The 18,419-nt window shown below is 38.0% G+C and overlaps 1 protein-coding gene across 1 annotated transcript in view; it reads left to right on the top strand.

Moving 5' to 3' along the window:
• Window positions 1-18,419, top strand: part of BMP5 (bone morphogenetic protein 5) — a 143,860-nt gene that overhangs the window by 61,168 nt on the left and 64,273 nt on the right. The window contains exon 2 of the mRNA XM_005902648.3: window positions 12,851-13,043. Within this exon, the coding sequence (XP_005902710.1) occupies window positions 12,851-13,043 (193 nt within the window). The remainder of the gene's footprint in view (window positions 1-12,850; window positions 13,044-18,419) is intronic.

Genomic DNA, 18,419 nt, shown 5'->3' with positions numbered 1-18,419 from the left:
TAATGGCTGAGTAATACTCCATTGTGTATATGTACCATGGCTTTCTTATCCATTCATCTGCTGATGGACATCTAGGTTGCTTCCATGTCCTGGCTATTATAAACAGTGCTGCGATGAACATTGGGGTACACATGTCTCTTTCCCTTCTGGTTTCCTCAGTGTGTATGCCCAACAGTGGGAATTGTGGGTCACAAGGCAGTTCTATTTCCAGTTTTTTAAGGAATCTCCACACTGTTCTCCATAGTGGCTGTACTAGTTTGCATTCCCACCAACAGTGTAAGAGGGTTCCCTTTTCTCCACACCCTCTCCAGCGTTTATTGCTTGTAGACTTTTGGATTGCAGCCATTTTGACTGGCATGAAATGGTACCTCATTGTGGTTTTTATTTGCATTTCTCTGATAATGAGTGATGTTGAGCATCTTTTCATGTGTTTGTTAGCCATCTGTATGTCTTCTTTGGAGAAATGTCTATTTAGGTCTTTGGTCCATTTTTTGATTGGGTCATTTATTTTTCTGGAATTGAGCTGTAGGAGTTGCTTGTATATTTTTGAGATTAGTTGTTTGTCAGTTGCTTCATTTGCTATTATTTTCTCCCATTCTGAAGGCTGTCTTTTCACCTTGCTTATAGTTTCCTTTGTTGTGCAGAAGCTTTTAAGTTTAATTAGGTCCCATTTGGTTATTTTTGCTTTTATTTCCAATATTCTTGGAGGTGGGTCATAGAGGATCCTGCTGTGATGTATGTCGGAGAGTGTTTTGCCTATGTTCTCCTCTAGGAGTTTTATAAATCTAGCCTTGGTAAATTAAAAAAAAATTGAAATCATTCCAAGCATCTTTTCTGACCACAATGAAGTAAGATTAAATCTCAATTACAAGAGAAATACTATTAAAAATTCCAACATATGGAGGCTGAACAACACACTGCTGAATAATCAACAAATCACAGAAGAAATCAAAAAAGAAATCAAAATTTGCATAGAAACAAATGAAAATGAAAACACAACAACCCAAAACCTGTGGGACACTGTAAAAACAGTCCTATGGGGAAAGTTCATAGCAATACAGGCATACCTCAAGAAACAGGAAAAAAGTCAAATAAATAACCTAACTCTACACCTAAAGAAACTAGAAAAGGAAGAAATGAAGAACCCCAGGGTTAGTAGAAGGAAAGAAATCTTAAAAATTAAGGCAGAAATAAATGCAAAAGAAACAAAAGAGACCATAGCAAAACCCAACAAATCCAAAAGCTGGTTCTTTGAAAGGATAAATAAAATTGACAAACCATTAGCCAGACTCATCAAGAAACAAAGGGAGAAAAATCAAATCAATAAAATTAGAAATGAAAATGGAGAGATCACAACAGACAACACAGAAATACAAAGGATCATAAGAGACTACTATCAGCAATTATATGCCAATAAAATGGACAACGTGGAAGAAATGGACAAATTCTTAGAAAAGTACAACTTTCCAAAACTGGACCAGGAAGAAATAGAAAATCTTAACAGACCCATCACAAGCACAGAAATTGAAACTGTAATCAGAAATCTTCCAGCAAACAAAAGCCCAGGTCCAGACGGCTTCACAGCTGAATTCTACCAAAAATTTAGCGAAGAGCTAACACCTATCCTACTCAAACTCTTCCAGAAAATTGCAGAGGAAGGTAAACTTCCAAACTCATTCCATGAGGCCACCATCACCCTAATACCAAAACCTGACAAAGATGCCATAAAAAAAGAAAACTACAGGCCAATATCACTGATGAACATAGATGCAAAAATCCTTAACAAAATTCTAGCAATCAGAATCCAACAACACATTAAACAGATCATACACCATGACCAAGTGGGCTTTATCCCAGGGATGCAAGGATTCTTCAATATCTACAAATCAATGAATGTTGAGTTTTAAGCCAACTTTTTCACTCTTCTCTTTCACTTTCATCAACAGGCTCTTTAGTTTTTCTTTGCTTTCTGCCATAAGGGTGGTGTCATCTGCATATCTGAGGTTATTGATATATCTCCTGGCAATCTTGATTCCAGCTTGTGCTTCCTCCAGCCCAGCATTTCTCATGATGTAGTCTGCATATAAGTTAAATAAGCAGAGTGACAATATACAGCCTTGACGCACTCCTTTTCCTATTTGGAACCACTCTGTTGTTCCACGTTCGTTTCTAACTGTTGCTTCTTGACCTGCATACAGATTTCTCAGGAGGCAGGTCAGGTGGTCTGGTATTCCCATCTCTTTTAGAATTTTCCACAGTTTGTGATGATCCACACAGTCAAAGGCTTTTGTATAGTCAATAAAGCAGAAATAGATATTTTTCTGGAACTCTCTTGCTTTTTCGATGATCCAACAGATGTTGGGAATTTGATTTCTGGTTCCTCTGCCTTTTCTAAAACCAGCTTGAACATCTGGAAGTTCACGGTTCACGTATTGTTGAAGCCTGGCTTGGAGAATTTTGAGCATTACTTTACTAGTGTGTGAGATGAGTGCAATTGTGCAGTAGTTTGAGCATTCTTTGGCATTGCCTTTTAAATAGAAGATTTTAAGGATATTTAAGTAGGAGATTTTAAGCAGTGGGATTTGGACTTTGAACATGCGGGAAGTGTCTTAGAGGATCTTAGGTCTAGGATCTAGGTCCACCCTCAACCCACTGTGTGCAAGCACAATGAACTACTTATTATTCACTCCTGTGGCCCTAAATTTCACATCTAATTCCACCTATACAAACCCCTTGCTCTATGTGGTGATGATTCTTTAAGGCCAAGTTCAAAATGACCTCCCTTGAAGCCTCCTGCACCCTGTGTTGCTCCTTCCTTCCTTATTCTGTCCCCACACATGTCTTCCTCAAAACCCCACCCCACTCTGCCACATGGTGCTTCTCCACATCTGTTCTCATCCAGAGCTCCTAGCTCTTTGCTTCTGAGATCTCTGACCCAGAGCAGTTATCCAATTAATATTTTTGGCTTGATTAAAGTTAGAGGTAGTACCGTGGCTATTTTCAGGATAATCAAGATGTGTGTATATGGAAGACCAGAGAGAGAAAAGCAGCTCCCTGACAGCCAGGACTGGGATTGGATCAAGGAAGGGAGAAAAAGTTAAAAATGAAAATGTCTTCATCTTATGAAATCAACAAGTGCTTAATTTATTGCTATTACTGTTTATTACTGAACACATCAATTTTTATTCCAATGCTTGGTTTAACTATTATTATTGAATTCTAATAACCACTGATGGCTGAGTGCTGGGCCCCATCCAGTTTGAGAAGTGAGAGGAAACCTTAAGACAGTCTTCCTTCCAGTTCCAAAGCTCTTTTTGTAGAAGACTTAATGAATTATAGTTGATTTACAAGGTTGTGTTTAATCTCTGCTCTACAGCAAAGTGACTCAATTATGCATATATATGCTTCCTCATCGGAGAAGGCAATGGCACCCCACTCCAGTACTCTTGCCTGGAAAATCCCATGGACGGAGGAGCTTGGTGGGCTGCAGTCCATGGGGTCGCTAAGAGTCGGACACGACTGAGCGACTTCACTTTCACCTTTCACTTTCACGCATTGGAGAAGGAAATGGCAACCCACTCCAGTGTTCTTGCCTGGAGAATCCCAGGGACGGGGGATCCTGGTGGGCTGCCGTCTATGGGGTCGCACAGAGTCGGACACGACTGAAGCGACTTAGCAGCAGCAGCAGCATGCTTCCTCATATTGTTTTCCATATGATTTATCACAGGATATTGAATTTTGCTCCCTGTGCTCTACAGCAGGACCTGTTGTTTATCCAGCCTATGTATAACAGTTTGTACCTGCTAATCCCAAACTCCCACTCCCTCCCTCTCACACCTCCCTCCTACTTGGCAGTCACAAGTCTGTTCTGTATATCTCAGGTTTAATTCTTTGGGTCCCTAAATCGCTCATATTTTTAAAGCAAAGTAATATATAAATATTGGATCAGTAATTTAATTTTGTCAATTTCAAAATTATGAGCAGCATTGTTTTAATTAGTTCAGGAAATTAATTTCTTTACCTATCACAGGACAAGATTTAAATAATTTAACCATCTAACTATTGTTTTGCAATTTTTCCTCCTTATAAAACTATATTCATGAAGCATTTATGAGCACCAGTAAGAAGACTTCAACTATAGGACATTCAAAAGTCAATTGAAATTGTTCTTTGCAACAGACCATTCCGGGGGACAGTTTTCCCTTTTTCAAGTCACACATGGCTACGGTATTAAGAGGCTCTTAGGGTTTCTGGAATCTGGAGTTTACCACACTCTCTGGGATGGTTATCCTTTCAAAGAAACATGTAACATGTGCATTCACTGACCAATGAATAGGCCTTTGTAGGCCCAAGTTTATGTTTCTCGGTGGACTAGTCAGTGAAGAATGCCTTGCAGAGTGAGGCATCTCAGTAGTCACATGACAGCTTTGCTATTTTTTTTTTTCACTTTAAAATGTAATACAGATTAATAATTCTATGAGTAATCTCTTAATGATTTTTTGCACTCAGCAGCAAACAATGATCTGTATTCTTTCAACATCTGGCTGTGCTCCTGGGAAAACACTATCTTTGTCTTGCAGCTACTGGTTCTGTTTGAATCTTCCAAGTTACAGCCCTGTGTGGGAGATTAAGACTGATTACCCATGGATGCATCCCCTTAAAACGGCAGATAAATCACTAAACAGATAAAACTGCAATTCTCTGTTAATTAGCCCTACTCTTCAGATATTGCAGACAGCAAAATATTTAGTTAGGACATTTCTATCCAATTTCTACTTATGATAAAGTCATTCAGAGAGGTGTCTGTTTGGAAAAAAAGGGAATGCCATCAGTCATTGACTTCTGGAAAGTTATATCTCAACAAGAAAATGCCTCAGTGTATGTCTTGTCTTTAAACACAAGAAGCTTAATCTTTGCAGAACTTTGACAATTTAGAGCATTTAGAATGTAGTTTGGGGTTTCTATAAAGGCGATCCTGTTTCTTTTCACTCTCAGCCCATTACTCATGGAATGTGAATCTTCTGATTCATATATTACCTCTTGCATGCTTTGATGTTGCCACTTTTAAAATAAACTATAAAAATAAATCCACTCTCTGTTTCTGCCAGTGTAGGCGACCTTTCAGTTGTTCTAGGTGGTTTGTAGATGGAAACGTTTGGAAGACACAAAACATGCTTTCTGAAAGCAGAATGAGGTGCATTTCCCATCACCATTATAATTCTGTTTTGAGTGGTAAGCTGTATTAATTTTGCTGACTTTTTGATGTTTTTTTTTTCTGTGAGCTGAGGGTGTGTGTGTGTGTGTGTGTGTGTGTGTGTGCAGGAAGCAAATCTTTAATTTTTGTAGAGAGCGCTGTGGGCCACCATCAGCTGAAATGTTAAATAAACAACCCTGTGTTGATGCACTTGTTTAATATATGATGATCTTCGCCGGTTTTCATGTAACAGTCTTCCAAACAAGAGTGTATCACAAACGACAGTGGGAGAGGAGCCTGTGGCATTTGGGTTGTATTTGCATGGCTGTTTGGCAAAATATAACCCCTTGGTCTGGTTAGATACATAAGCAGATAAGAAAATAGAAGTCTAGGCAGGTTGTCCTCTTCTCTTTTTAAATACAATTTTCAAAGGTGAGTCAATTGATAAAGATGTATGTTTTAAATCTAGCTATATTTGTTCCTAAGGGCTTCCCAAGTAGCTCAGCTGATAAAGAATCCACCTGCAATGCAGGAGACCCTGGTTTGATTCCTGGGTTGGGAAGTTCCCCTGGAGAAGGGATACGTTACCCATTCTAGTAGTCTTGGGCTTCCCTGGTGGTTCAGATGGTAAAGAATCCACCTGGAATGCGGGAGACCTGGGTTCAGTCCCTGGGTTGGGAAGATCCCCTTGAGGAGGGCATGCATGGCAACCCTCTCCAGTGTTCTTGCCTGGAGAATCGCCATGGATAGAGGAGCCTGGTGGACTATAGTCTTTGGGGTTACAGAGAGTCAGACACGACTGAGCGATTGAGCACATATTTGTTCGTATACTCTCTTTTGCATTTCATATGAGAGAAACTGTGAAGTGTTGTGGGATGAAGAGATGATCCCCCCCAGAAACAAGTGTTAACCTCCTGGTCTCAGCCTATTTCAACCCCTGCATCATTTTATCCCCCTGGACAAGTCTTGGTGTGACTTGAGTGAGCTCACCCTTCTTTTTTATTGCTTTGTTTCACTTTTTGTTTTTATTTGTCTTGTCTGGCAATGAGATCTTTTCTACTCTCGAATAGGAATGTATTGACAGTTATGGTTTTTATAAGATCTGGCAGATCTTAATCTTATAAGGCAGACTTTATTAGAAATGATAATAAGGTTGTATTGGAAACTCATGCATAGCATTTGTTGATTTAACACAGAAGTAAAATAATGAATTGAAAGCTCCAAATATTTAATACATTGTGAGTCAAATCAAAACCTCCAAATATTTTGTACATATTGCAATGATTTTTTCTACTTTTTTATTATCTTTTAAGCTTTCCAAGCCATTTACAATTGCATTGAGTTATGTAGCACAGTGTAATATACAGAGAAACACAATATATTTAATATAAAAGTAATCACAATATGAACAAGGCAAAGATAGCTCCTATAAAAAGCTTACATTTAAAGAGTATGAGATGTATGTGTTCTCGTTCATCTATTTTGGAAGTGTTTTAGTAGTAGGTCAGATGGAGAAAGCTAACAGCTAGTGAGTTACAATCATTTTAAAATGTAGTTGTAGGAAAAGGATGGACTTGTTTGCTAATAGATATATTATATAAGGGCTTTTCTGGCAGTCCAGTGGTTAAGCTCTGTCTTCCACTGCAGGGGATACAAGTTGGAACCCTATTTGGAGAACTGGGATCCCACAAACCATGCAATGTGGCTAAAAAAAGAAAAGAAAAAGAAATATTATATAATATTAATTCAACTTGTGAATACAATCGCTTGCTTGTCCATAAACATTTCCTTGGATAAGAAATGGAGTAAGTATTAAAAAAGTGAATATAATATAAAGTTTTCTAAGATAAAGGTTGGAGGGAGTGATTTCTAGAATGAGTGGAGTTCAGAATGTAAGGCATCCTCTCTAGGGTAGGAACATCTCATACAGGAGAACGAAAGCATTGAAAGATCAACTCTCCTGAGGGATAATTAGACAAAATGAACAAACAAAATGACATCCAGGAAAAGCTAACACACAGTGGCTTGTTGGGGCTTGTGAAGTTGACATCTTGATCTTGGGTTGAAATCTGTTCTCTCCCGATTATAGGCTGTGGGCTCTTGAGCAAGTAAGAGAAACTTACGGACATAAGTTGCAAGGATTAAATAAAATATATGTCCCCCTCCCCTCAAATGAGAGGCAAATAAATCTGGATGCCCTCAGTCAGTGGGCAATGTGGCTTGATGGTTCTGAGGGAAAACACAGAAACAGCCTTTGATCTATTCATAGTCTTTCATTCAACCAAAGTTTATTAGGAGATTTCTTTAAATCAATATTTTGTTGGGTTAGATGCTGATTATACACTGGTGATCAAACCCTTGCTACTTCACCTGTCCTCCACATTTTTGTGTATTGTTGATAAAGATTGTTGAAATATACAATTGATCCCCAAAACAACACAGTTGGAACTGCATGGATCCTCTAATATGCAGATTTTTTCAATAAACATGCTGGAAACATTTTCGGAGATCTGAAGCAGTTTGAAAAAGCTCAGACATGAACATTATAACCTAGAAAAATCAGAAAAATTAAGAAAAAGTTAAGTATGTCATGAATGCATACAATATACATAGATATAACATACAAAATATGTGTTAATCAAAAGTTTATGATATAAGTAAGGCTTGCAGTCAACTGTAGGCTATTAGTAGTTAAGTTTTGTGGAGTCAAACTTAAACACAGATTTTTGACTGTGCAGGAGGTCAGTTTTCCTGGCCCCTGCATTGTTCAAGAGTCACCTGTACTAACAATGAACTAGTCCCTAAGTAGGATGTCATTATGTAGGTGGTATGGATATTGAACAAAGATTTATAATGAGCTTTAGAAGACGGACATCTGTTACTGCCTAGCTGTCATCACCCAATTTCTTATTCTTAAGTTGGGGATATTAGTATTTGACACTTCCCTAGGTAACTGAGATTACCTTGTGAATATTTGTGAGCATCATTAGGAGTGCAAGGCTATATAAATACTACTTTTATTCCATTACTCATTGCAACATGTCCCATGGAATTTACTGGTGCAATTATAATTCAAAGCAGTAGGATATAGGAATTTGAATTGCTGGACAAATCTGCACTGCAACTTTATTCTGTGTGGTATATTTAATATAAAATTTTATTAAACTCTTTGAAAATCTGCCCCCTTAAGGGGTTAGGTTAAAGAGCCTGGATTAGAAAACTGAAATTTTATAATAACAGCTGAAACTCTAGCTTTCCACTTTATTACACTAACATCTCACAGGGGATTCCAGAACAGTAGATGACTTTACATAATATGAATTCAATACTCATCTGCATCATGCAGGTGCATGCTCTAGATTGGACCTTAACAAACTCATGTCAAAGTTCTGATGTTCAAAATTACAGTTATTCTTGTCTAAATTTCAAATGCAAAATTGATTGTTAATGGAAAATTGAATAATGGTTGTTATCACTCAGAATTTTGAATATTGACTTTCAGAATAGAGAATATATACTTTTGAATGACTGATGAGTGCTTAGAGTCTAAAGTGTGGAATTTCTCAAGCAGAGTCTGGATCAGTGCCACCCACTCAAACAAACAGAACACTTCTGCAGCAAAGCAATAAATATAAAGTGGGGATAAATGGGGACTTTAAAAATCATCTCAAATTGGTTAATTTTCAGTTTTTATGCCAATTGAAGCTAAAGCCAAAATTGCAGTTTACAGAGTTTTTTGGATTTTGGACTTGTAAATGCAAAATTTCAGATCTTTTATTTCCTTTTTTAAAAAATGAAATATAGTTTATTTACAATGTTGTGTTAGTTTCAAGTGTGCAGCAAAATGATTCATATATATACATATATGTATGCATATATATATATATATATATATATCTATATCCTTTTTCAGATTCTTTTCCACTATAGGTTATTACAAGGTATTGAGTATAGCTCCCTGTGCTATAGAGTAGGTCCTGTTGTTTACTTATTTTATATATGGTACTGTGTATCTGTTAATCCCAAATTTCAAATTTATCTGATCTTTATTAAAGCATAAATACTTAGGACAAAGTAACAGTCTCTTAGCACAAGCAGCCCAGCCTCGTGTTAAGAATCACAGTTTGGTTCAAGTGCTTGGATTTGTCAGGTCAGTTTATTTCTCTTCCTCAGTTCTTATCTTGTCACATCAAAAATTTGGAGCAATGGAGTAAAAGGTGTAGAACAACAGACAAGTTACAGCTCAGTTCAGCTCATGGATCTTTTATAAGACAGACACTCCCAAGACACGGGAGCAGGCTGACCCCGAAGGAGTTCTCATCCTTCCTATCGATCCCTCTTGGCTTTCCCCGTTCATACTTCCAGTTCCTACTTTTGGCTATGCCCTGTGCAAAGCAGGACTTGTACCCACCACCAATTAATGAAAGGAAATTCAAATGGGCATACCCTCAAGGCCAATTGACAATTCCAAGTTATATAACAACAAGCTGTGTTGTTTATGTCTTCCCATAATTCAGTCTGTTATAATTAAATGTAAAATATTCATGAGCCCTTAATGGACTCCTTACTGCCCAAAGTTACTTAGAGAAGCCCCTGTGGTTATTTTGCACTGCCTGTGTACCTAGGGTGCCTGTGCAGGAGTGGAAAAGTCTGTGTGATTACTTTGAAGCATATCTGTGAGCTCTCCTGGGTGTGCCTGGCATGGAGTTTAGAGATCAGTTTGCATCCCTTTAGACAGGACACTGCTTGTTGCTGATGCCTAACTTTCTACCTCACAGATTCAAATTATTTTCAAAGTTTCTTTGCCTCCTCAGTTTCTTCATCTTCAACATTAGGATGATAATAGAACCTACCCCACAGATTGTTATGAAGTGTAATGTGTTAATGTTAATAAAATACTTAAACCAGTTTTATTTAAATATGTTTCATGATATCTGTGTTGTCTCAATGAGGATCAAAAAAGAAGACGTTTACAGTGAATGAAACGTAGTGTGTAAAAAAAGAGTTTTGGCCAATTTTAAATTCATATGTACACTCTAGCTATTAGAAGTCCAGTTTGTAGGTAATTTTCTGTGCTTACACTTTTGAGGTGGAGACATGTTCATAGCAGACTATACTATAGTCAGCTGAAGTTTAAACATAAAAGCGATTTAATTTATGGAACACAATAGGATCTTAAAAATGCAGTCATCTTTCTTATTTAGGGAAAGGTTAATTAATTTCTCCAGGGATGAACCTCTTTTAGGACCAGTGAAAGTTGCTCAGTCATGTTCAGCTCTTTGTGATCCCATGGACTATACTATACAGTCCATGGAATTCTCCATGCCAGAATACTGGAGTGGGTAGCCTTTTGCTTCTCCAGGGATCTTCCCAACCCAGGGATCCAACCCAAGTCTCCTGCGTTGCAGGTGGATTCTTTACCAGCTGAGCCACAGGGGAAGCCCTTAGGACCAAGATAATGATACTTAAATAAAACAGAAGTTCATGAGTCATGGGAGATAGTGTTGGTGTAGCCAGGCAGCCTGAGAGCACCGTTCTCTCCAAGTTCATGGGATGAAGATGACTCCAGGTATAGCTTACCTTTTCCTTTTTGCTGGGGTAGGTATCTAAGGTGGAGGTGGGGCTGAGTTTCTTGCTCTCCTAAACCACCTGCTACTCCTCTAGGGAAAATAAACCAGAGATTATTTTAGAGGATAAAGGCAAAGATTGTGGGTTTCTTTATCATGAGTTTCCTCTCAGACTTGGAACCTGTCTGATGCTGGTACTTAAGCAGCCTTGGTTCCCCAAAATCACTCCTCAATGATCATGACTACCTTCTCTCTTTCTTAATCCTGACCTTCCTCTGGTTTAGGACCCCAATGTCATAAATTTCCAGCAGTGTTGGTAATGACATTTTAATTAATCTCCTAAAGATATTCTTGTATCTTAATGCCATTAACAAACTTTGGGAGTTGTTTTTATAGCATACATCTTTTATCTTCTTTAATGACATTTTAGCAATGAAATATCACTGAATGTAGGTAAAAAATATTATTGTAGGTTTGTGAGACACTTGGAACACAGTACTTTGCAGTGGATTTTTTGTAATCTGTCCTGTGCGTGCTAAATTGCTTCTGTCATGTCTCTTTGGACCATCATCTGCCAGGCTTCACTGTCCAATATTATCTGAGATAACTGAGATTTTAAGAAACCTACCAATGCTGCGAAACTTAATTTCATCAAATGATATGTCATTACTAAACATGTGCCCTTTCATTAGGTGGCTCTTTAAGAAAGACTTTGGTACCCAGCATGAGACAAGGTGGGCTGCAGGACTCCTCACTGCAGTGCTGCGCCTGGACTGGTCTCCTTGAGTAAAAAAATACAAAGAAACTATAAGGGGCTAAAAATAACTATGTGTATGCCAGTTGGGGCAAAATAGAGACAACAAATACAAAAAGATCAAAAACTCAACTGCCACTTCTAAAGAGCCTGGAGCAAAACCAGGGTGTTGAGAGCAAAAGCAGGGTCCTGCACATGTCCCCTGCACACAGCACCACCTGTCTGAGCCATTTCTCTGGCCTGACTTCTGGACCCTGGACCCTCAGCTCCTATAAGGAGCCGGCTCACTGCCACCCTCCCCTCAGCAGGAAGCAAGGGCATCTATTGCTTTTGCTCCCTGCTGCTGTAACAGGGGCCCCAGTAAAGCCTTGTCTGAATTTCTTGTCTGACCTCTGATCAATTTCTATTGATTAGGGAAGGCCAAGACCCCTGGTGGATAACAAGCATAGACTGTATCAAGCAATACAGCATTTTATAAAGCCAGATTATGTAATGATATGCCTGACACTTCCTGTCCTGAGTTCTTCAACACTCCTTCACATTCCCAAGAGGAAAAATTCTCTGACCTCTTTTGGTAGGAAGGTTGCTGAAGGCAGAATCGTGTTCCTCTCTCAATTACGGAGCCTAAGAACAGGCGGAGGGCTTTGGGAGACTGGAAGCTGCTGCACCACCGGTGCAGAGGCGGGGGCGGAGGGAGGGGGGCGCAATTGGGGAGGTTGCACTCAGTAACCACTAAGAACTAATGAAAGTGCATTAAAAAAAAAAAAATAGAGCACTGCATTTGCTAAAAGGAGGAAAAAACTCTCCTGGGAAGACATTTTAGAAATAATCTTCCTTGTGAAAATGAATTTGTTTTATTTCCTTGACCTCTAAAATTTCATAAACACAGTCCCGCTGTGCCGGCAGCTCCCTGGGCCGCCTTCCGATTTTCCTCCCTTGGCTGTACTAAATCTCACCGCTGACCTCACCTGGAACTCTGGAGCTTTCTATCACAGAGTCCTAATTCTTGTATGAAGCCTCCTCTGTTCCGGTACTGGATACACACACTAGTAATAACTTTACAACCATCCCTTTAAAAAACATTTTTGGATAACCTTTCCATTTAGGAGCCAGGAATTTGTATAAAACCGCAGAGGTTATATTGCTTTTGAACTAAAGGCTGTTGGTTTGTGGAATTTCCTTTAACTAGAAACACATATGAGTCTGTGGTTTTAGTGTTTTCCCAGTTTTATAACATCCTGCTTGTTTGTTTTCCAAAGTGAAAGAATTTACCATTAATTTCCATACTTAATAAAGGACTAACGTTTTACTTCCTTTTCTGTTTGTTGGTTTCAGTTGAAAGAGACAAAGATTTTTCGCACCAGCGAAGGCATTACAAAGAATTCCGGTTCGATCTTACGCAGATTCCTCAAGGAGAAGCAGTGACGGCTGCCGAATTCCGCATATACAAGGATAGGAGCAACGGCCGGTTTGAAAATGAAACGATTAAGATTAGCATATATCAGATCATCAAGGAATACGCAAATAGGTATCAGTATTTCATCTGGCTTATTATCCTAGCAGATGCACATTACACTGTAGTAAAATCCGTTGATAACCCGTGTAATGTGTCGAATCGTGCTTGTTTGCATGTGGTGGCACCAAGGCATGTATAGACACGTAGAAGACGCATGTAACTGACTGAAACGTGCCTCGTATATTTCACAGCTTTTTCGTACTCCCGACACCCATCTGTGCTCTATGGTCTTATGCTCCCCTGTATGTGTTCTCCAGGCCTGTTGCCTCGTTTCTAAAATGAGAAAACTTCCATTTTAATTCTGCACATATGGAATTTATGATTAACATTATTTAAATCACTTGTCTTTTAAGTTACAGTGACTTTATTTTTTCCTGGTGTTAAGTGTAAACTGTGTATACTTGTTATGTGGGTTTTGTATTTGCAGTAAATTCGGACAGCTAATCTGTGTGTCTTCTGTTTATAAAATGCTTAATTCAAAATGGTACAAAAATGGACGAAGAATCTGAAATATGAAATGTATGAAAACCTCAGCTGATAATTACTGCAAATGAGCTATCAAATATAAGAATTAGAAAGAGACTTTAGTGGTATTTTCAGACCTTCTACCAATATAGAAATTGGTAAACCTTTTATTTATATAAAACCTTTGACAACTGATAAGCACTTTTGTTAGACTGCTCTTACTTTTTAATTCTCATTGAGATATTACGTTGAGGTGGAATTTGTTTTCCATTCATTAAATCTAGATTTCCACTTTAATGAAATACTATTCCTTCTTTGACAAGACAAACATTTAGAGACAGCTATCATGAACCTGCTGAGGCCTCTCTCTCCTTATTGAATATTTCTAGCTCCTGACATTTGCTTTTTTTTTTTTTTTTGGTGTTAGAGTGTACAGGATTTTCCAGTGAGTGTTCCATAGAAACTAACTCCTTATAATACTCAATGAAAGAACAGAATAAAATGCTTCCGGGGTCAAATGCATTTCACAAGTCTACTTGTCAGGCTGTGTTTTAGGTGCTTCACCGTTCATATCAGAATAGTAAAGTCTTGTCAGCAAAGAAACCTGTCAATTTAGTTTTACCTAGTCTTTTTCAAAATTAATCAACTACAGAATCTTTTCCTTTGGTTATCCTTAATATCCTATGAAACACTAGTTCAACAGGACACACCTTAATAGAAGCTTAGCTCTGTACACTGTTATTTTCAGAGCAGTGATCTCAAAGCAGAAACAAATCTCTCTGCTCTTTTCTCAGCTGTAACACATACTAGCTGCTTGTTTATGGGTGAGTTTTTTTTGTTTGTTTTAAATTTCAGTCTGGTGGTTCCATTTATAAAAAGATACTAATTATTTTCTCACTACTTTATTTTTTAAAAATACTAAATAATGGTGGTGTCTTTTAAAATTAAATGAATAGAATTGAAAATAATGATTCAAATACTATTTAATTATATTGCCATAGTTAATAAATCCTTCATTTATTTTCTCTTTTAACTATGTCTGTTTTGACATTTGGGCTTGTGACATCCTGAAAAAAGGGACAGTGTGTTAAGTAACTTTTTCTTTTTAGAATCACAACTATGAATTTGTTTGATATGATTTACAATTTTGAAACTGTCATTAGCCACGAATGGGGTACTTCCTCCATGCTGCTGCTGCTGCTGCTAAGTCACGTCAGTCGTGTCCAACTCTGTGCGACCACATAGACATCAGCTCACCAGGCTCCCCCATCCCTGGGGTTCTCCAGGCAAGAACACTGGAGTGGGTTGCCATTTCCTTCTCCAATGCATGAAAGTGAAAAGTGAAAGTGAAGTCGCTCAGCAACCCCATGGACTGCAGCTACTTGGTCCATGGACATATCCTAAAATGCTTGAATTATCTTACTTTTTGACTATTTGCAAAGTATTACTATGTATGTTAAATCTGTACTTGGTTATTCAACATGCCAAGTATTTTTTACAGGAACTGTTTGTACACCAGGCCCCTATTACTTTGTTTGAATCTAAATATAGACATTTACACTGACCACAGTTAAAGGTCCTAACTTTATTTAGGTCCATTGTTCTATCTGCTCAGGATATTTTTGAATGTCCTCCACTGAACTAGCTATGCTCTGAGCTTGTTTTCATTCTATGTTGTAAGTATGGTAACTACAGTTACATAATTTATGACATAATAACAATGATGAAAATAAAGGACTAATACACTTGTAATTAGAAAATAATGCTAATATTTATAATTTAATAATTATTCATTGATATTTATAGGTTTATTTATGAATGAACATATGCTGAGTTTTATTAATAATACATTTTGAAATATTTATGAGTATTGATGCTTAATCAGATATAATAGTTTTGGAAATTTTCATTTCTCTCCAAAAATGAAACATTTGTCTATTTTGAAACTTTGGTATTTCTCTAATTATAGCTGATAAACATGTGTTCTGTCTGACTGCTCTATCACTATTCTTGGGTATAATTTGGTTAAGTCTTTACTTATTTTAATATGTGTTTAAATCTACTGTAAGATCCAGAATTTCACTAATATTTTTCCTAATTCTTTGAAAATGATTTTTGAAATCTGAACTACATGTATCTCCTTGATTGATGTTTTCTCACCCTACCATTCCAGACTGTAGAATGGCATAGCTTGGATAGGATTCCATTCAATTTAATGAACATTTTTTTGAAATATTTAACTCAGTGAATTCAACTGAATATTAATTCAGTTCTACCAAGTTCACATTTTTTAATATTTACTATTAAGTACTGTTGCCCTTTGTGATTTTCTCCTGTCCAGTTCAGTTCAATTCAGTTGACCAGTTGTCCGACTCTTTGTGACTCAGTGGACTGCAGCATTCCAGGTTTCACTGTCCATCACCAACTCCTGGAGCTTGCCTCAGACTCATGTCCATCGAGTTGGTGATGCCATCCAATCATCTCATTTTCCATCTTCTTCTCCTGCCTTCAATATTTGCCAGCATCAGGGTCTTTTCAAATGAGTCAGTTCTTCACATCAGGTGGCCAAAGTATTGGCGTTTCAGCTTCAGCATCAGTCCTTCCAACGAATATTCAGGACTGATTTCCTTTAGGATGGACTGATTGGATCTCCTTGAAATCCAAGGGACTCTCAAGAGTCTTCTCCAACCCCACAGTTCAGAAGCATCAATTCTTCGGTGCTCAGCTTTCCTTATGGTCCAAATTCACATCCATACATGACCAGTAGAAAAACCATAACCTTGACTAGATGGACCTTTGTTGAAAAAGTAATGTCTCTGCTTTTTAATAGGCTGTCTAGGTTTGTCATAGTTTTTCTTCCAAGGAGCAAGTGTCTTTTCCTTTCGTGGCTGCAGTCACCATCTGCAGTGATTTTTGGAGCCCAAGAAAATAGTCTGTCACCTGTTTCCACTGTTTCCCCATCTATTTGCCATGAAGTGATGGGACTGGGTGCCATGATCTTAGTTTTCTGAATGTTTTAAGCCAGCTTTTTCACTCTCTTTCACGTTCATCAAGAGGCTTTTTAGTTCCTCTTCGCTTTCTGCCATAAGGGTTATGTCATCTGCATATCTGAGGTTATTGATATTTCTCCCGGCAATCTTGGTTCCAACTTGTGCTTCATCCAGCCTGGCATTTCACATGAACTGAACTGAACTCTTCATATAAGTTAAGTAAGCTAGGTGACAATATACAGTGTTAACATACTCCTTTCCCAGTTTGGAACCAGTCTATTGTTCCATGTCCAGTTCTAACTGTTGCTTCTTGATCTGCATGCAGATTTCTCAGAAGGCAGGTAAGGTGGTCTGGTATTCCCTTCTCTTTAGGAATTTTCCAGTTTGTTGTGATCCACACAGTCAAAGTCTTTGGCGTAGTCAATAAAACATAAGTAGATGCTTTTCTGGAACTCTCTTGCTTTTTCTGTGATCCAACGGATGTTGGTAATTTAATCTTGTTCCTCTGCCTTTTCTTAATCCATCTTGAATATCTGGAAGTTCTCGGTTTTCTCCTGTAGGGTTATGCTATACTTATTGTCTTCTGTGTATTTGCTAATATGTATGGAATTTGTTCCTTATTATTTGTTTAAATCTCTGAAACATACAAATGTACACATGCATGCCTGACACTTCAATTTTATGTATCATTGTCCAGGTGGGAGAATCTCTTGCAAATGCCTTCCTTATATGTGAAAAAAACATGCTTCCACTGCCAATGGTTCGTTAATCCACAGTGTGCATGTGTGCTAAGTCGCTTCAGTTGTGTCCAGCTTTGTGCAACTGTACGGACTGTAGCCCGCCAGGCTCTTCTGTCCATGGGATTCTCCAGCCAAGAATACTGGAGTGGGCTGGCATGCCCTTCTCCAGGGGATCTTCCAGACCCTGGGATGGAACCAGTGTCTCTTATGTCCCCTGCATTGGCAGGAGGGTTCTTTACCTCTAGTGTCACCTGGGAAGCCCTAGCCACAGTGTAATAAATGCAAAATCCTATACTGTGCCATTGTCTGTAAGTCTAGGACCCCCTTTTTGCACTCCAGTTTCTCTGCCAAAGAAAGACATTTAAGGGCCAGAAGCGGTAGAAAGGGCACATACTCTTGCCTCCTTTGTCAAAGATAAGGTCTCCATATGTGCGTGGATTTATCTCTGGGCTTTCTATTTTATTCCATTGATCTATATTTCTGTCTTTGTGCCAGTACCATACTGTCTTGATAACTGTGGCTTTGTAGTAGAGCCTGAAGTCAGGTAGGTTGATTCCTCCAGTTCCATTCTTCTTTCTCAAGATCGCTTTGGCTATTCGAGGTTTTTTGTTTTCCCATACAAATTGTGAAATTATTTGTTCTAGCTCTGTGAAGAATACTGTTGGTAGCTTGATAGGGATTGCGTTGAATCTATAAATTGCTTTGGGTAGTATACTCATTTTCACTATATTGATTCTTCCAATCCAAGAACATGGTATATTTCTCCATCTATTAGTGTCCTCTTTGATTTCTTTCACCAGTGTTTTATAGTTTTCTATATATAGGTCTTTAGTTTCTTTAGGTAGATATATTCCTAAGTATTTTATTCTTTCCGTTGCAATGGTGAATGGAATTGTTTCCTTAATTTCTCTCTCTGTTTTCTCATTATTAGTGTATAGGAATGCAAGGGATTTCTGTGTGTTGATTTTATATCCTGCAACTTTACTATAGTCATTGATTATTTCTAGTAATTTTCTGGTGGAATCTTTAGGGTTTTCTATGTAGAGGATCATGTCATCTGCAAATAGAGAGAGTTTTACTTCTTCTTTTCCAATTTGGATTCCTTTTATTTCTTTTTCTGCTCTGATTGCTGTGGCCAAAACTTCCAAAACTATGTTGAATAGTAATGGTGAAAGTGGGCACCCTCATCTTGT

This window comes from Bos mutus, chromosome 23, assembly GCF_027580195.1.
Source record: "Bos mutus isolate GX-2022 chromosome 23, NWIPB_WYAK_1.1, whole genome shotgun sequence".
In the NCBI taxonomy this organism is placed as follows: Eukaryota; Metazoa; Chordata; class Mammalia; order Artiodactyla; family Bovidae; genus Bos; species Bos mutus.
This window is presented reverse-complemented; position numbering and strand designations above follow the sequence as displayed.